The 20,441-nt window shown below is 44.4% G+C and overlaps 2 protein-coding genes across 2 annotated transcripts in view; one reads left to right on the top strand and one right to left on the bottom strand.

Annotated features, from left to right (window-relative positions):
- The window catches only part of Kdm5c (lysine demethylase 5C), a 38,591-nt gene extending 26,979 nt beyond the window's left edge, over nucleotides 1-11,612 (bottom strand). The window contains 7 exon segments of the mRNA XM_051142107.1: nucleotides 54-177; nucleotides 2,931-3,065; nucleotides 4,567-4,674; nucleotides 4,676-4,738; nucleotides 5,021-5,143; nucleotides 7,394-7,471; nucleotides 11,140-11,612. Of these exon segments, the coding sequence (XP_050998064.1) occupies nucleotides 54-177; nucleotides 2,931-3,065; nucleotides 4,567-4,674; nucleotides 4,676-4,738; nucleotides 5,021-5,143; nucleotides 7,394-7,471; nucleotides 11,140-11,289 (781 nt within the window). The 5' untranslated portion in view covers nucleotides 11,290-11,612.
- The window catches only part of Shroom2 (shroom family member 2), a 1,329,704-nt gene that overhangs the window by 422,046 nt on the left and 887,217 nt on the right, over nucleotides 1-20,441 (top strand). The gene's annotated exons all lie outside the window — the stretch shown is intronic.

Below are 20,441 nucleotides of genomic sequence, written 5' to 3'. Positions count from 1 at the left end.
GTACAGTCCTGCCTTCTTCCACATGAAGCCATCCTCAGTATCTCAGGCCTCACCTTTTTTCCGCAGAGTCTTATCCTTGGCCATTAGGCCCAGCCCCATCATCTTGGGGCCTGCTCCATATATCTGCAGCTTCTTCAGTTCTGGATTCTTTTCAATGTCTTCCTCTGTGGGCTCAGGCTACAAAGGAAGCAGGAAATGAAATGAGTCAAAACTACTATCTGGAGCAGACTGCCCAATTCTAAAAGAAAAGCTCAGACTATATATATATATATATATATATCTCACCAAGTTTGTGCCAAGAACTCATGCACAGATGGTGCAGGGCAAGAATTCAGAGTTGCTTTTTGAAGAATAGGAATAAATCCTCAGTCTTCCCCCCTCTCCCCCCACCCCCAAGACAGGGTCTCGCTGTGTAGACTTGGCTGTCCTGGACTCGCTTTGTAGACCAGGCTGCCTCAAACTCACAGTGATCTGTGCGCCTCTGCCTCTGAGTGTTAGGATTAATGGCGTGCACCACCATGCCCGGCTCTCAGTCTTATCTTTAAAAGGCCACCAAGATGACTCAGCAGGCCAAGGTGCTTGCTTACCATCAAGCTTGACAACCTGAGCTGAATACCTGGGACCCAGGTGGTAGACGGTAAGAACCAGCTACAGTAAATTGTCCTCCAATACATGCTTACCAAAGCAGAAACACAGATATGCACACACACGCACAGCAAATCTAATAATGATAATTTTCTTAAAAATTAAGTGTTCATAGGTCCCAACTCTAGCTGAGGAGCTGACAACTGACAGGGGAAGGAAAGCAGCCACTGGTAAGGCTTCCTACTCCCTAGTGGATGACGTACAAATGAGCAAAAACAAACAACTCAGTAGATGAAAAAAGATTAATTAGGAGGCTGGAGAGATGGCTCAGAGGTTAAGAGCACTGTCTGCTCTTCCAAGGGTCCTGAGTTCAATTTCCAGCAACCACATGGTGGCTCACAGCCATCTATAATGAGATCGGGTGCCCTCTTCTGGCGTGTCGGCATACACACAGGCAGAGCACCCTATATTTAATAAATAAATAAATCTTAAATATATCTATGTTTCATTAAAAAAAGAAAAAACAATTTAAGAACATAAAAAAAGCATGAAGTTTGGAGATGTGATAAAGGATTCTGGAAGAAGTTGGGGGCAGAGTGAAGGGCGTATATACTGTATACATACATAAAAATTTCAAATAAATAAATATGAATATTTCAGCAGCTAGAGAGATGATTGAGTGGTTAAGAGCACCCATGCAGGCAACTCGCAATTAACAACCTATAACTCCAGCTACAAAGAATCAGACTCCTTCTTCTGGTCTCTGCGGGCAACTGTATTCACATGTTCATATTTCTCCACAAAAACACATGTATATACACATAATTAAAAACTAAGTTTAGCCGGGCAGTGGTGGCACACGCCTTTAGTCCCAGCACTCGGGAAGCAGAAGCAGGCAGATCTCTGTGAGTTCGAGGCCAGCCTGGTCTACAAAGTGAGTCCAGGACAGCCAGGGGTACACAGAGAGACCCTGTCTCAAAAAAATAAAGTCTTGAGGTTAAGAGCCATCACTGGGTAATCTTCCAGAGGGCCCAGGTTCAATTCCCAGCAGCCACATGGCAGCTCACAATCATTGGTTAACTCCAGTTCTAGGCAATCCAACACCCTCTTCCGGCATCCATGGGCACCAGACACACATGGTGCATATGAATACATGCAGATAAACATCCATACACAGAAAATGTTTTAAAACTCGAAAAAGAAAAAATAAGTTTTTAAAGAATTTAAAAGAAAAATGAAAAGGAATTAAAGACAGAATCTCAGTTTTCTTAACTATAAAATAAAAATGTTAGCCTCTGCCTTATAGCTTAGGGATAATATATTCCTGAATAAATTTCCTGAATAAATGTAGCTACCATCCCTTTGATTCAAAGAAGCCTCTTTACAGCAAATGGAAACCATCACAGAAAACCACAACTGGACACAAGGCAGAGATCAATGGATCGTGTGGAGCCCAGCCCCAGTGAATAAATCTGCGTCACAGCTCTTCCATCTATGGCTCAAGGAATAGTGTGGAGAAAAGATGGAAAGATTCTCAGAGCCAGAATACCAGGAAGTCTGCTGTGAAAGTATCTCCCAAAAAATGGCTACATAAACAAGACCAGAACAATAGTAATATCAATAAAAATGTTAACGTGAATTGGGATTAAATTTCATGAGGTCTCATCCCTAGACAAAGAACTACAGGCAAATACTGATTGCTAGGAGAATTAACTTCACCCAAGGATAAGCCCCTTTATTATCTAATGCAGAGTAAAACTTTGAAAATATATATATATATATTATTTTCTTACATATTATATATTATATATATGGGAGAGGTTTGAGGGAGATTAACTGCGAGTAGATGGAGAGAGAAAAACATATAATTAAGTCTATTTTGATTAAATATTAAATAAATAATGAGTAACATTATTGCTGAGTATGGGAAATACATGCCTTTAATCCCAGCATTTGGGAGGCAGGCAGATCTCTGAGTTCAAGGCCAGCCTGGTCCACAAAGTGAGTTCAAGTACTGCCAGGGCTACACAGAGAAACCATATTTTGAAAAAACAAATGAACAACAACAACAAAAAAATAACAAAGAAAAAAATGAGATGGACTTCCACTCTATGAGCAAATTGTTTAAAGAAAGGAACAAACCAAGCGCACAGGGCAGACATACAAAAAGTACAGTACAAACAGATCTCTAGCTCAATTGAGTAGAGAAAGGATCAACAACGAAGTCAGAGAGACATGCTAATACTTAAAAGCACAAAAGAAAGTGCAACAGTCTACACAGCATTAGTGATTGCCACTGACTTTCCATCCCAAAGCTCCTAAGCGGCAAGAAGAAAAGTACTCACATCAGGCTGTAGTCTCTTTGCTCGTCGTCCATAACTGTTGAACTTGGAAGGCTGCACAGACTGTCGAAGGGGGATGCTGTGCGGTTTATATTCCTTGTCTTTCTCTTCATTATCAAATGGACGTGTGTTACACTGCTAGGGATAAGTAAAGGGTAAGGCCCAGAGAATGGAACCTCAGTCCCCAAAGTAAGGCCTTCCTTTGGCCAATGGTCAAAGCTGTGGCCCATACCCCTGACCAACAGCCCCAGTTTAATTGGTCTTTATCACTGATACATTACGTACTTTGGGAATTCTTTTTTTTCCCTCCTTCCTTCCTTCCATCCTTCCTTTCTTAACATTCACTGATTTGTGTGTGTCTATGCTATATGTGTGGCATTTATGGCATAATAGGCATGTGAAGGTCAGAGAACAACCCCTCAGAGTCAGTTCTCTCCTTCCACCAGGTGCATTTCAGGTCAAAGTCAGGTCACCAGGCTTAGAAGCAAGCACCTTAACCCAATGAGCCACCTGCCAGCCACTGATGAAGCCTTCTCCTCCCCCCACCCCCACCCTACTGTGGTGGAGAGGAGTGCGTGTGATGGTGACTGAACACATAGGGTTCTACAGATAAACAACTATAGGACTTCGACAAAAAACACTATCAGAAGACAGGAAATTATCACTAGGAAAGGTAAGGTGCATTTTTCCAGACTCCAATCCATGGAACCAATCCTATTTTTAAAAAATGTGATGGTACACATTGGTAATCCTAGCATTTGAGAGGCTAAGAAACAGACGATCAACGGCTCAAGGCCAAAGGACCAGCAAGATGGCTCAGTGGGTACCTGCTGTCAAACCTGAGAATCTCAGTTCAATCCCAAGGACCCCCACACGGTGGAAAAAGAGAACAGTGTCCGGAAAGCTAGCCGCTAACCTCCACATGCAAGCACCCATGCACAATAAGTGTAATTTGTAAAGCTCCAGTTGGGATCTGGGGACACACACAGCTCAGTTAACGAAGAATTTACCTAACATGGACAAACAGCAGGGTGGTACATGCATCTACTTTCAGTGACCTGCAAGGTGGAGGCAGGAGGATCAAGAGTTCAAGCTTGTCCTTGCCTACAAAGTCTGAGACCAGCCAGGGCTATAGGAAGACACTGTCTCAAAAGAGAATAAAACAGAACCTAGGACAACAAGGGTACGGTAGCTGAAATCCATACTTGGGGGACTGGAGCACAAGGACTATGACAAGTTCCAAATAACAAAGTCACTTCCAGATTCCACATCAAAAAGGAGTTTTAAGGTCAGGCGGTGGTGGCACACGCCTTTAATCCCAGCACTCCGGAGGCAAAGGCAGGCAGATCGATGTGAGTTCGAGGCCAGCCTGGTCTACAAAGAGAGTCCAGGACAGCCAGGGTTACACAGAGAAAACTTGTCTCGAAAAACCAAAAAAAGAAAAAAAGGAGTTTTAAGCCCAGTCTGAGACACATGGTGAGTAGGCTAACTACATGATAACTTCCAGGCCACCCTGCCACATATCAAGACCCTATATCAAAATGTAAATAAAATTTAAAAACCAACCAAACAAAGAAGGATGCCAATATGTGCCTGTAGCTAAAGGCCTTCTTACTCCACCACAGCCTGGTATCCTTACCACAAGGTTGGCTCCAGACTGGTACATTTCATAAGGATAAACAATGCGTTCATAGTGAGAACGCAGCAGGGAACCAATGTTCTTGCCAGGTGGGTAGTTGAGGCGCTGGGGCCACACGGGCCCATCGACGGTCCTTGCAGATAGTTTCATAACCACCTTCTTCCACCACAATCTGAAAGGAAGAGCAGAAAGAGACATGATGCACTGTGTGTTTCAACAAGCAGAAGTAGTACTACAGAAAGGGTAAGGTAAGCCTCTCACTTCACCAGAAGCTGCCCCTTCTCCCAATCTTAAACTGCTGTAAAAGCTGGCAAAACATGCTAATGTGCTACCAGTCTACCCTTCCATTATAGCTGAGACCCAGTATCCAAACCAAAAGGGGACATAGACCAAAACCATAGCAAGAGTTTATTGAGACAGAGTTGGGGAATATTTGAGAAAAACCTGTTCTTACTTTGCTGAGGCTATAGAGGTCCAAGATCCGCCGTTCTACATTGGGAATCTTTAAGGATGAGCCCTGGATCTCCCAGAACTTGGCAATCTGGTCCAAATAGTTCAGTTTCACTCGTGTCTGGGCCTAAAGAAGAAATGGCTCAAAAACACTGGCCCCCACCTCCTACCACCCCTGACCCATTATCACCAACACTCCATCCCACGCCCCCAACAGTAACCCATCTTTTAGCTCAAACTTAGGGGAGGAGAAAGGGAACAAAGTAGACTTTTCCCAGTGAAACGGCCCCACTTTTCTCTCATTTCCCAGGAAAAGTTCATTGTAGTCTTTATACATATTCTCTCTCGTTCTCCTGGCAAGGTTGTTTGTACACTATCTCTTTACAGATAAATAAACAGGGCCAAAAGAGTTAAGTCACATAACAAGCACCAAGCTATATGAATACCAAGCAACTCTAAGATTTGCTTTTGCTCTGCTAATTTCTGATTTGGTGCATTTGAGCAAGTGCACACTACTCACTGCATCCCCATATATTTTTATTAGGAAATAAATGCCAGGCGTGGCAGCTCACACCTGTAATCCCAGCACTTGAAAGGGAAAAGTAAGAAGATGAATTCAAGTTTACCCTCCATTACAGAGCAGATTTGAGGCCCGCCTGGGTTACATGAGACACTGTCTCAGGAAACAAAAAAGAGGAAAAGGAAAATACCACACTTACCCCAGAAATATGGACTTAATTAAGAAAAGTAATGAGGACCATATGGAAACTTCAGAATTGCATTTAAGTTCTGCACAGGGCTCCAAGAGAGCGCATTCATCTCCTTTGTGCCACACAAAGTGTTCTGCAGTGTCTGAGTGATGAGAATGGCCTGAAGAACTAGGCTAGCACACTGAAACAGCAATGGGACTTGACTACCTCAAGAACTGATGTAGACAAAAGATTCTAGAAACAAGGCTTCCCAGGCTTGCCTGAAATCTCACAGGTCTAAGAAGGGTCGAAGGGTTCCCAAAGGCCCTAAGCCTGTAACTATCGCGTGAGCCAGAGGCCCTTTTCTAAAGAGAACTAGGGTAGTTGTAGGTCAGGTCTTTGAGTCCTAACTGAGAAGAACTAAGGTCTACCTACAGTAAGAAACGAACTAAAGCTCCTTGGCTGTGAGAATGAATCCTTAAGGAGCTAAGAACACCTTCCATCTGAACCCCTTACCTTTCCAAACTTAGCCTCATCCCGGCTCCTTCTTCCCCTCATTAACAAGCATGAAATCCCTAGAAGCCATGCCCACAGCTGTCCAGCCAAAACCTGGTCAGATTTATTTCTCCAACCTAGAACAGATTACTCTGATTCTGGATGGAACAATATCTAGACTGAGTTGAGGAGAGTAAGTAGTTTTCAATGGGAACAATTATTTTTTCTTTCTTTTATTATTATATCTTATTCAGATTACATCTGATGGTTATCCCCACACTTGTATCTTCTCATCCTCCCCTCTTTCTCCCTATTCCCCTCCCCTAGACCTCTGACAGAAGGGGACCTCCTCCCCCACCATATGACCACAGCCTATCAAGTCTCATCCGGATAGCCTGCTTCCCCTTCCTCTGTGACACTGGGCCTCCTACCAAGGGGAAGTGATAAAATTTGGGGCACCAGAGTTCATGTCAGAGGCAGTCCTAATGGGGAACAATTCTATGTTTCATACACACCCACCCACTTACCCCATCACAAATATATATTTTAGGGTACTGGTATTCAACTGGACCCAATACTCCACTAGAATATTTAATAGTGTTCAAAGGTACACATTAATGGGAATTAATCAATTAGTGGGAAGGGAACACGCATCTAACTTGTATCTTCTATGGAAAACTCTAGGACTTTACCTAAAACCAGTATTAAGGCACACAATCTCATCATCCCAGGGCATTCTCAAGTTCCACTGAAAAATATCACCTGTCCTAGGGGCCTGTACAGAACAAGAGAGGGAAAAGTCTGCCTGCTGACCCCTGCCCATGTCTGTAACCATTTTAGCCTCTACATAGATCAATTAATTCTTAGGTTGTTTTTGCTCTTCTACCTCACCACCTACTCTATCAAGTATCAAAGAAGGAAGGTTGAAAGTACAAGCCCATAGATAAATTAGATATATGAGACCACACTGAGCTGGTCAGGGAAGGAAGAGGTCTTGGTCATCCACAGAGTTACCTTTTGTTGACCAGGTAGGGTAGCATTGACAGGGAAAATTCATAAGTAGCAAAGTTTTATGGGAAAAAAACACCCCTAGCCTTTGGCTATCAAATCAAAATAGTGAATTCCAAAGCTGCTTCTATGTCCTGGGCACGCTTATCCTTCCTCCAAACCCCATGAGCAGCCATTAATCTCACCTCCAGCTCATTCAACCTCTGGATTCGGGGAGTAAACCTGAAGTTGTCCACTTCCACAGCAAAGGGTGGCTGCCAGTCCTAGGAGGATTAAAAAGGGAAAGGAACTTGTGTTATCCCGATTTAATGCAAGATCAGACGGCATCAAAAGCAGCTCCACTAATACCTCCTAAAACTTCTAGCCACCTTAGACCCATCAACCGGGCAAACATATAAATGGACCCACTCCCAACTCTCCCCGAGCCTTATAATAGGCCATAAAAGCCCCTCAGGCCCATATGCAAGGCCGCATACACATGCCCTGGTAAACTTCTAAGTCTCTCCCAAAAGTACAGAGCGAGGATTCTGAGATATATATATATAAAGCTCAAGCAGCTAACCACACCCACATCATCACCCTTCCCTCAAAGGACACATAGCCTAGAGTTCTGGCAACCATGCATGACTGGGAATCAGAGGGCTTGGGTTCATGTTGTAGCTTTACTACTTATTAGCTATGAGATCTTCTTTCCTTCTGAATCTGTTTTCTCATCTGGAAGGTGGACATATGAATTTTTTCCCTGGCTTCCTCACAATAAGTCTGACCCTACCAATGACTACACATGCAGGGTGGCTCAGCTCTGGTTTCTGGCATGGATTAACAGTTAGGCTATCAATGTCTATTCTCTCAGTTAAAGGGTCATAGAAGACACTGCAGGGAAGACCAAGGATCATGAATCTGCATCTCTTACTCACTCATCAAGTCTGAAAGGCTTCCCGTGGGCCCTCTCTCATATACTTGCCTGCTAAGAGACAGGGAAGGAAGTCTGAGAGAGAGGGGGCAGGGAAGCCCAAAAGTGGTGGCAAAGAATACAAGGATTCATAGAGAGGAAGCCAAGAAAAATTAATGAAAGCAGGGAAAGCTTTGCCATGCCAAGCTGGGGCTTTTTCTGTCCTGCCCAAAAGATAGCTATGAAGACTTCCCTTCCCAACAACCTCATGAATGAATACTTCTGCAGAGTCCTCAGGCCTCTCTTTCCTGGAGCTCTGGCATGCAGAAAATGGTAAAAAAAAAAAAAAAAGAAGAAGAAGAAGAAGAAGAAGAAGAAAAAAGAATAAGCTAGATCAAAGTCTTTATTCTAGAAATGGGGAAAGTATGGCCCAGAGAAGAAACCCCAAGCTACTTAGCAATAGAGCCAACACTAGAACCTGTGTCCTCTGACCACTGAGTCTTTGTACTACACACAAGTGCACATATGGCTGGAGAGTAAAAGAATGGGAAAAGAGAAAAAGGTTGTACATCTCTTCTCTTCTGCATACATGCTCTTTCTCTTAGAAAAAAAACCCCAGAGGATTCATATTCTCGAGTGCGCATATTCTTCCCCAGCCCACCGGAGTAGATAGAAAACACCTGAGGCTGAATGAAGCAAGAGGAGAAAAAAAAGTAAGCTAAAATGGTATGGCTTAAGCCCAGTGAAGCTCCCCATACCCTCTTACCGTCCATCAGACTAAAACACTCCCCTCAGCACAGATAACTCAGACAAAAAAGGTGTTCAAAGCCAAAACTGCAGGCACCCTTTTTTCTGCTCAGCGAAGTTCTAAACAATCAGGGCAACATCAAACACTTGACAGGAGACTACAGAACTAAAGCTATAGCAGGAGCTATAGGTACTACAGATAGATAAGGACGGTCCAGCAAACCCCTCATCTTCAATCCTATATTAGTACAAATGCTCAGGATGATGGCATTTGGAATGTGGTGTCAAACAGAATGGCTATCTAATTCAAAAAGCTGTGTGATGCTTCAATTATTACCCTGTCCTCCCGTCCATCTACGCCAAATGTAGCAGTCACACGCTCTGAAATTCAAACCTGAAACCACCCCTCTAAGACAAACTCCAATACCCACTCACACAAAGGTATGTACCCTAAGCCCAAGCATCACTTGGGCGAGTAATTCGAGTTCCAAACAGAAGAAAGCCAGCTGCTTTAGGACCTAAAGGGGGTTTAGGAGAGTGTGTGTGCAGGGAAAGGGGGTGGGGGGAGGAGAGTGCACACACAGACACACACAATCATGAACAACAAAACCAGAGTCAGGTCTCTTGTACTGGAAAGAATCATGCTATTGGGGTGGAGAAAAGAAACCTACCAGAGGACAATCCCCGGGGGCCATACACACACACACACACACACACACACACACACACACACACACACACACACACACACACACACCATGTACTTGTCATTCCTTTCCCAGCCTGGTCCCCCGAGGCAGTGAAAAAAGCACCTTAGGACAATCTGCCCAAAAGCCCAAGGGAGAAAAAGAGAAATTCAGACCTCAATTATCTCTATGTCAGATAGGCCTCTCCTGGCCACTTCAAAGAATAGTGCCTTAAGGCCATCCAGGAGTTCGTTCCTTTCTGCTGACCTTCCTGGCCTATGACCACCAGTTTTGACTCCCTCGCCGTAGAAAAACATCCTCAAATACCTGTGCTCAGGCTCCAACAAAAAAGAAATTAGTTTATCCAACACTTCCTAGACCCTAGGACTTAGAGGATTCATCTAAAACTAGCATATGGGAGGACACCAAAAACATTACGTTGAATAAGGAGGCCTATGGTGCTCTCAAGTGGAAATCAAGCTCCATATCCTGAATTATCTCCTTGAACATTCGTTGTTGTTGCTGCCAAACTCAAACCACCCCAGGAATCCCATGCTGCCGCTAAACACTGATCATCATTTCTCCTACTGTGTTAGGAAGGCAGCAGACTGTCCTAGCCTTTGGAAAACGTCTGGTCTATTCAGGACTAAGAGCAAAGAGATGGTCCTTTTTGCTGACATTTGGAACCAAGGGAGATTTCCATAGCTCCACTCTTGTTTCTGAGGACCCAAGAAAGCCGAGCCAGAGGTAGAGTAGAAAATTTTCTGAGAAGGACATACCAAGCTGACTGGTCTACAATTCTCTATAGGAAGTCCGTGAGGACCACGTACAGTAAAGTTCTGACACTGCCTTCCACTAGAAAAAGGAACAATTTCCTAAACCCATCTCTGAGGAACCAGAAAGGGCACTCTCTGTGAGAATGACTTCCAGACTGGTCCATCAGGCCAGGATATTATCATAGATGAATTGGCCTGACAAAGTGTGAGTCAACATGAGTCAACACACACAGGAGCAAACCAATGACCACATCAAGCACCTTTACAGTCACAGTAATTGCCACTTACCAGAGTGTACTATGTTACCTAGTTTGATCTAATTATTCCTAGCACACAATTCACAGGCTCAGGGATTACCTTACATGCCCAAGGTCATAGAGCTGCTAACCTTCTAAGTAGTTTTAAACTCAGGTCTCTCTCTCTGTAAAGATATGATCTTTCCACTACACCACATTGCCTGCCGTAAAGGGTATAAAGACAGTAGTCGTTACTTAGTATATAGTTTTGATCTTAACTGATATGCGCTAACCAAGAGATGGATTCTTTGCCCCCCCTGTGACTCTCCCCAATCCACTAAGCATCTGTGTACTGAACCGAGAAATTCTCAAGAGCGGGGTGGGAGTGGGTCTCGGACCCCAGGTTTCTTGTATGCCACAAAACAAGAGGAATACAAGCCCCAGCACCCTTTCTCCGATTCACGAGGCATTCCCCAAGATCCCAGCTATCCCATCTTCTTCCCACACCTGCTGCCCTCCGCCCGGGACTTCACCACTGGCTACCCGGATCCACCCACAAGCTCGCCGCCAGCGACCATCAGCTCCCGGCCTTACCGCGGGTGGGCGGATCTTGCAAATGCCGGACTTCTCGGCGATGGGTCTGATTTTCGCGATGTAGCCAAGAGGGTCTCGGAACTCGGCCCAGCTAGGCTCGAACACCGGGCACTCCGGCGGCGGTAGGAAATCGTCGGACCCCAGCTCCATGGTGGGCCCGAGGGCTGGGCCAGAGATCGGGAGGGCTTAGACTGCCCTTAAGGATTCATGGCGCCGCCGCTGTCTGAAACCGAGGCACTTCTCGGAGTCTAGGCCCTAAGCAGGACGGCCACCGCCCGTCAAGGGCTTAGGGGGGTGGGTGCCGTGCTCTAAGTCTCAGGCTGAGTTTCTTATTACCGGTCCTTAATCCTGTTCCGTTTCTTCCACACCCTACCGCTGCCTCCCAACTATTGCAGCCTTCGCTACTACACTTAAGTCCCAGTCGCGGCAGGTTTCATCGCTGCCACCGCCATCTTGGTTTGTCAGCGTCTCCCTCCCCCCCACCTCTGTACCTCACCACAACAAACCAGATCCCTCCGCGAGGTATCTCTCCGAGTTTCGTTTACTTTGCGCCAGAATAAGCCCTAGGAAGCCTTCATCCTGTAGGTATTGAGATAAATCGAGTGGTATATGCCCCCTATTTGGAAGTGGACAGTTAAAAGTATTTCCCAGACTGAGAGAAAATAGTTCATCTTATTGGCGGAAGAACAAAACTGTAATTTGACAACCGGATCCTCTTACCGGATGGACCGGCGGTGCACGTTTAAAAGGCCGATGATGCGCATGCGCAGTCTCTGCACAAACCGGAAGAGGAGCTAGAGCACATAAGCAGTGGGCCAGAACTGGTATGCGCCCTGGCACTCTCACACACACACCCGCGCACGCGCACGCACACTCACACGCCCTAGATCCCAAGCAGGCTGTCAGCTCCTCCCCAATGTCCTTTGCTTATTCTCCCAGATCTTTTCAGTGTGAACCACGGAAGGCGGCGATTTCGAGGAATCTCCGCCCCCTTCCTCCCTCTCTCCCTCCCCCACTTCGTGCCTGCTGCTGAGGGAAGACTTACCAGACTTACACCTCTGGGTTTTTTGTTGTTGTTATTTTGTTTTATTTTTAAAGGAAAGCAGGAAGATCCTCACTTCCTAGAGAATGTGAATTTTTAGAAGCTTCGGTCCCACGTAGAGTAAAAATAAATTATTCTTACCACAGCATCATTGGCCATCAGCATTTTAATGACTGCTTTAAACTGTTCTGTATGCATTGTTAATTGTATAAACACTAAGTGTATATGTTTGTATACATTTTGTGGCAACTACTGCTAAAAAAATAAAGCTTGGATGTTTACATTTTTGTTTATTCCATGTATATGCACCACATAGGAGGCTAAATAGGGAGGATTTTGAATTTGAGGCCAGCCTGAGCGGCATAGCAAGATCCCATCTCACAAGTAATAATAATAATAATAACAATAATAAAATAAAACAAAAACAACAGTAATGATGATGATGATGATAGCCTGAGCTACATAGCAAGATCCTGTCTCACACAGTAATAATAATAATAATAATAATAATAACAATGGCTGGGCAGTGGTGGCAAATGCCTTTAATCCCAGCACTCCAGAAGCAGGCTACACAGTAAGTTCCTGTCTCCAAAAAAAAGAAAAAGAAAAAGAAAAAAGGAAAAAAGGAAAAGTATTGGCAGGCATAGTGGCATACATTTTAATTCCAGTATTCAGGAGATGGAGATAGGTGGATCTCTGTGAGTTCAAGGCCAGCCTGATCTACAAAGATAGTTCCAGGACAGCCAAGGGTCCAAAGAGAAACCCTGTCAGAAAAACCTAAAATAATAATATAATAATAGTAGTAGTAGTAATATAAAGTAATCGGAATGGGCAAGAGAAAAATGAGTAAAATTAAGGTTGGTGAGTTTGCTTCTCCTCAGCTGAAGACAGTTTGGCTTTTCTACCTGGGGGACATCTCTGTAAAGAATAAAGACCACCAGGCTTTTCGTCTCAGCATTACCCAGTCTTCCTACTGTCTTCTCTATTGTCCTTAGCCCCGACATACCACAGGGTGAAAGGAAGCTGCACACTCTTTAAGCCAGTTCATATTTGTAAAAAGTCATTCTATGCACCAAGAACTTTTATGAGCATGTGTAAATACAAAAGCCTTTGCCTTCCAGGAAGAGACATTGACTCGCTGGGACCTGCCAAGTACCTCATGTCCCTGACCCTTGAATTTCTTGTTCATAAGATGAAGTTAAGTCATCCTTTCATTACTTAGGAAGATTTGAGATAATGCCGTTGCCCTTCTTTAAGAGCCAGGCACTATGGAGTAGTATTCTCCCCATCTTGCAGATGAGGAGAATGAGAGCTCAGGTCCAAGTCACATAATTAGAAAGTGACAGAGGCAGGCTTCAAACCTGCAACTGTCCAACTCCCATAAAACTCTGCCTGGGAAAGTCTCAGATGTTGTTCTCCACATGGAAAAGTGTTCAGGAAATGAATTCCTATTCCTTTTTCCAAGCTTCAAGTCTTGTTGGGGACCAATCGGAGACTGGGCACTGCAGGCTTCAGAATTTGGAAGGAACAGGGATCCAGCCCTGTGGTGAAAGCCGGTACGGCCTCGCGCAGCCACCTGGGAGAGACTGGTATAGAATGAGGCTGGTGTAGAATGTACCAGGCAGAGCAATAAGTCAAGGTCTTGGCTGGGCTCCCAGCCACACCCCCATCTATTTTGTAGATGAACTGGCTGAGCATGCCACTGCTTTGGTGGTAGGGATGAAACCCAGTGCCCTGCACTTACTAAACAGGCGCTCTGCTATTGAGCTGTACCCCTATGCCATTTTTTAATTTGGGTTTGTAAAATTCCAAAATAGGTATGCGTTATCTTTTTATTGTTTGTTTGGTCTTTAATTTGGTTTTTTCTTGTTTATTTCTTTGACATGAGGTCTCACTTGCTATGTACTCAAGGATGACCTTAAACTCTTGATCCTCCTGCCTCCCACTCCCCAGTACTGGGTTTACAGGCAGGAGCCACGATGCTCAAGTCTGAAATAGCTCAGGAATCCATCTCTTCCCCACCTCTGCTACATCACTTGTGAAAAGCTTACTATATCTCTACCATGTATTATGTTTTTAAATTATTTTATTATTATTTTATTTTATGTATATGGGTATTTTGCCTGAATGTAGGTTTCTGTCTTTGGAGGGCATGGGATCCTCTGGAACTGGAGTTGCATACAGCTGTGAGCTGCCATGTAGGTGGGTGCTGGGACTTGAACCTGAGTCCTCTGCAACAGCAGCAGTGTGCTTAACTGATGAGCCTTCTCGCTAGCTTCTATTCCACTCCATTCCATTCTATTCTGTCCTATTCTATTTTTTCCTTTTACTTCCCTTTTCTTTTTCTTTTCTTTTTTTGAGATGGAGTATCGCTATTGTGTTGACCAGGCTGGTCTTAAGCTTGTATACTCAAGCAATTCAGTCTAAGCTTGTATACTCAAGCAATTCAGTCTTTTGAATAGGCGGGACTATAGCTGTGCAGCACCACATCCAGATTCTACCCTGAACTGTTACAAGGATCCTAACAAGATATATGTGATAGAGAAAGAGAGAGTCACAGAGAGACATAGAGAGAGAGAACTATAGGCATATAATATGTGCATAATACAGATACTCATACAATCAAAACAATGATAATTCAAAATGACTATAACAGTAGTAGATTATAGATTGATTAAAATAAAAATCCATAATTCCACACTGATATAAATAGAGAAAATTAGAGAAAAAGGAAAGTCTGTTTATTGTGTTGTTTTGTTTTTGAGACAGGGTTTCATATAACCCAGGCTGGCCTTGAACTCCTGATCTTCTTGCCTCCACTTCCCGAGTTCTGGGATTATTACGTGCCATTATACCCATCTGAGAAACATTCAGAATTCTAAACAAAAAAAAAAAAATTGAAGGAATACTGGAGTTAGGAAATCACCAACAGATGCTGAGGCTTTTTCCAAATAAGATAACACTATTAACATAGCTCTATAACCCTAATGACTAAATCTTAATCTCTCTTTTTGGGGGGTAGAATGAGACAGGGTCTCACCCCATCGCCTAAGCTGTCCTAGACTTTACAACATTCCTCCTGCCTCATTCTACAAACTTCTGGGATTAAACTTGTGAGGCACCATGCCCTATCCATGTTCTGATTTTCAAACCCTTTACTAGAAAGAATCTTTTTTTTTAACTGATTTACTGGCTGGCGCAAGGAAATTATAAGACTATCTAAGGCCAGGTGGGCTGTGGGGGTGCATGCCTTTCATCCCATCACTCAGGAGGCAGAGGCAAGAGAATCTCTGAACAGAGAGTGAGTTCCAGGACAGCCAGAACTGCACAGAGAAACCCTGTCTTGAAAAAAAAAAAAAAAAAAAAAAAAAAAAAAAAAAACCAAAACCTAGCCAAACCAAACCAAACCAATAACAACAAAAAGTGGTACTCAAAGAAGGATGGAGACAAGTAAAAGGACACAGGAGTCACCTTAGAGTCTATCTCTACATCAAATCTGGGCCATTTTGTGTTCATTGATTTTTGTGTTTGTTCTTAGTTTTTTTGTTGTTTTTTGTTTGTTTGTTTGTTTGTTTGTTTTGTAGTATTTGGGATTCAACCTTAGACTAGTGTATGCTGGGCAAGTGCTCCTACCGCTAAATTTTGTTTTATTTACAGGCGTGTGCCATGGCTATCCACCTAGTAAATTTTATTCCCAGCTTATCTGTTATATCATTTGCTTTTTTTTTTGTTTGTTTGTTTTTCCTGAGACAGGGTTTCTCCGAGTTGCCCTAGCTGTCCTAGAACTCACATTGTAAATCAGATTCAAGCTGCCTCTGCCTCCCTAGTGCTGGGATTATAGGCATGCACCAGTACCACCCAGCTTTATGTCTTTTGCTTTTTAAGACAGGGTCTTTACAAATCAAGTTCCAGGCCTTGTCTCAAAAGTTTTTTGTTTTATTTTAAAGCCAGGTGGTGGCGGCACATGCCTTTAATCCCAGCACTTGGGAGGCAGAGGCAGGCAGATCTCTGTGGGTTTGAGGCCAGCCTGGTCTACAAAGCAAGTTCCAGGACAGCCAAGGCTACACAGAGAAACCCTGTCTCTAAAAACAAACAGACAACAACAAAACAAAACAAAATGAAACCAAAACAAAACAATAAAAAAAAGGGGGGGTTTTGAAAGGAGCAGGGAGGTTGGAGTAATGACTTGGTGTCTAAGAGCACTGGCTGCTCTTCCAGAGACTTAGGTTCAAGTCCTATGTGGAAGCTCATAATTGTTTCTAACTCCAGTTCCAGAGGATCCAATGCCCTCTTCTGGCCACAGGCACCAGGTACACATGTGTACAGACATACGTGCAGGTGAACTACCCATACATATAGTAGTAGCAGCAGCAGCGGCGGCGGCGGCGGCGGCGGCGGCGGCGGCGGCGGCGGCGGCGGCGGCGGCAGCGGTAGCAGCAGCAGTAGTGGTAGTGGTAGCAGTAGCAGTAGCAGTAGTAAAGACAGGATTTCTTCAGTTGCCCAGGCTGTTTTTGAACTCACTCTTCAGTCCCGCAGCAAGCTCGAACTTGTAGTCCTACCTCCTCAGCCTCCAGAGTAGCTGGGTTTACAGGCCTGTGAACCATGCCCAGCTAACTCTGGCACATTTTGGACATCAAAATATTGAAGTTAGTGGAGCCAGGTATGATAGTGCATGATTAGTCCCACAACTTGAGAAGTTGGGGCAAGAGATCATACACTAGAGACTGGCCTAGGCTACACACTGAGACTCGATCTCAGAAACTGAGAGAAGTGAGGAGATCAGAGGGGATGGAAGGGGAGGAGAGAAGAAGAAAGAAAGAAGATAGCTGGGGAAAGGGAAGTAGGGAAGGGGTTTGAAGAAAGAAGGGAGAGGGAGAAAGAGATTTGGGCTATTGAAAAGAAGCAGTTTGAAGCCGGGCGTTGTGGAGCATGCTTTTAATCCCAGCACTTGGGAGGCAGAGGCAGGCTTTGAGTTTGAGGCCAGCCTGGTCTAAGAAGCAAGTCTAGGACAGCCAAGGCCACACGGATAGAAAAGAAAGAAAGAAAGAAAGAAAGAAAGAAAGAAAGAAAGAAAGAAAGAAAGAAGGAAGGAAGAAGCAGTTTGGCTAGGCGTGGTGGTGCACACCTTTAATCCCAGCACTGGGGAGGCAGAGGCAGGCAGATCTCTGTGAGTTCGAGGCCAGCCTGGTCTACAAAGTGAGTTCCAGGACAGCCAGGACTAGATAGAGAAACCCTGTCTCGAAAAACAAGAAGAAGAAGAAGAAGAAGAAGAAGAAGAAGAAGAAGAAGAAGAAGAAGAAGAAGAAGAAGAAGAAGCAGTAGTAGTTTACATTAGAGTAACAGGAAAATGGCTTAAGGTTATATCAGAAACTGGTAGCATCCCACTAATCCTAGTCTTAGGAGTATAAAAATTTGCTTTAAGAAAGCTGGGTGGTGGGCTGGAGAGATGGCTCAGAGGTTAAGAGCACTGCCTGCTCTTCCAAAGGTCCTGAGTTCAATTCCCAGCAACCACATGGTGGCTCACAACCATCTACAGTGAAATCTGGTGCCCTCTTCTGGCCAGCATGCCTACATACAGGCAGAACGCTGTATACATAATAAATAAAATGTTAAAAAAAAAAAAAAAGAAAAGAAAAGAAAGCTGGGTGGTGAAATAGCCTAGTGGGTAAGAGTGCTTGCTGCTAAGCCTGCCAACCTAAGTTTGCTACCTGGAACCCACATGGGAGAAGGAAAAGCCAATTCATACAAACTGTTCTCTGACCTTCACACGTGTACCCCGCCCCCCACAATATCATGTATACAAACAAAAATATGTACATAAATAATTTTTTAAATTAAAAAGAGACCAGGAAGTTACTGGGCAGGGGTGCCGCATGTCTTTAATCCCAGCACTCAGGATGCAGAGGCAGGCGGATCTTGCCACAGAAGCAAGAGGCCCAGAGTTTTATCTGCAGCATCTATGTAAAAGAACCAAGTACACTGGCTCATACCTGTAATCACAGCACTGGGGCAGAGACAGGAGGATCCCTAGGGACTAATGAATAGGTTGAGTGAAAGACCCTTATCCCTAAAATAAGATGAAGAACGATTGGGAAACATATATGACACATCAACCTCTGGCCAATACATACATGTGCACATGTGCGTGTGCGTGTACACACACACACACACACACACACACACACACACACACACACACACACACACGCCCTGTGACCCACTTCTCACACATGCTAGGAAATGTTTTCCTACCCTCTGCCATTCTGTCACTACAAGACAGCAGCTGCCGTGGGCCAAGCCCTTCACCTTATAGTTGTCAGCAGAAATTGGCCACCCTCCTCACGATGCTGATTTATTTGGGTTTCGTTTAGTTTGGGGCTTTTTGAGACAGGGTCTCATGTGTACCTCAAATTTGCTTTGTAACTCAGGGTGCTCTTGAACTCCTAATCTTCCTGCCACCACCTCCCCCAACTGCATGTTTACAGGCATGTTCCATCACATCTGGTTTCTATCCAAATTTCAAAAGAACCCCGAACAGGCAAGCCTTGAGAGGGTGAAGTTGAAAAGTCTGTGGAGACCCCAGGAAATTCAAGATGGCAGGGATATGAAAACATCTGCTGAGGAAATGTCAGCCAGCCAGCAAGGCCAGCCCAAGAAAGGAGTCATGTAGCCTCCAATGGAAGGGCCACAGGGGCAGGGCTTTCCACACCAACATCACAGTATGCTAGCACATGATTTAGACACTAGACATGAAGCTAAGAATGTAACGTTCACCCTACTGGGTTTTCAGCCTTGTTTTGGCCCTATCCACCCCTCCTATATCTCCATTCATCCCTCTGTGGAATGAGAATGTTTATCCTGTACTACTGCTTTGGAGTTCTGTAACTTGTTTACTTTAACATTTACATTAATTAACACTCTCTCTCTCTCTCTCTCTCTCTCTCTCTCTCTCTCTCTCTCTCTCTGTGTGTGTGTGTGTGTGTGTGTGTGTGCTTGTGTGTGTGTGTGTGTGTGTGACAGGACATCTGAGATCTTAGCTAGGACAGGCTGCGAAGGGCTCCTAACTTAATTATTTACTTCTACAGGTGACTGAGAACATCTGGCTGTATGTCTGGCAAGAGGTAGGCATTTCACACTCATTAGCTAACAACTGTCCTGCAAGATTTTTATCTCCAGTCTAGAGGGCAAAAGGCAGGCTCTGTGCTAAAGGCTAAACTTTGCCAAGATACAGCCAATCTCTATCTGAAGGTAGGGAAAAAAAAAGGAGGTGAGGGAGAGTTGCTGAGACCAAGGATAGCTTAGCTTAGTCCAAGGAAGAAACAGAAACATGGACCCCACATCTTGGCTCTTTAAACACTCAGGTCCAGCTGGGCAGTTGTGGTACATGCCTTTAATCCCAGCACTTGGGAGGCAGAGGCAGGCAGATCACTGTGAGTTCGAGGCCAGCCTGGTCTACAAAGTGAGTCTGGGACAGTCAAGGCTACACAGAGAAACCCTGTCTTGAAAAACCAAAAAAACCAACCAGCCAAACAAACAAAAAATCCACTCAGGTCCAATTCATAGGGAGGCACCAAATGCTTACCATGGCTCAAGCTGCTGCTCCTGCTAGTAATCTTCCCTATGTAGTCTTTCAGAGTGCTTTACCAGGAAAAAAACAAAGGCATGGATCCACGAAGTGTAGGGTTATCTGAAGCATTCCCTTTTAGAGACCTTTGCAGATTCTAGGAAAACAGCAAAACTATCAACTAAACACTCTGTCTGGGGGCCCTGCTGAATCTAAGAGCCATTGCTCTGTTCCATAATTCCTCCTGTGCTAGGCTGAAACCCAGGGCATAAGTATTGGGGCTAGAAACAGGTCCATTTTTACATGGAAGCAGCTTGGGGCAGTGGAAATGGATTTGGGCTACAGGTCAAGAAAACCTCATCTTGACTTGCTGTGTGGCCTCTCTCCTCTGTAAATGAAAGATGGCTATTAGTTATCTAATATCCTAGGCATATACACAAAGTTCATATAAAGTACCTAGACCTGGGCCTTTCTGGCCCAAGTCACCTCCCCGACCTCAAGAACAAAAACACAGCCAGCCATTGCATCGAGGGCCAGTAGCAGGGTTATCAAGGCAAAACCAGATGGAACATATCCAACCTCTACAAAGAAGATAAGAGAACTACCTTGTTGAATACCCACTCCACCCTAGCTGCATTCTTTTTTAAATGAATTTATTTTTAATTGTGTATATGTGTGTATCCATAGCTGAGTATG

This window comes from Acomys russatus, chromosome X (assembly GCF_903995435.1).
Source record: "Acomys russatus chromosome X, mAcoRus1.1, whole genome shotgun sequence".
NCBI lineage: Eukaryota > Metazoa > Chordata > Mammalia > Rodentia > Muridae > Acomys > Acomys russatus.
This window is presented reverse-complemented; position numbering and strand designations above follow the sequence as displayed.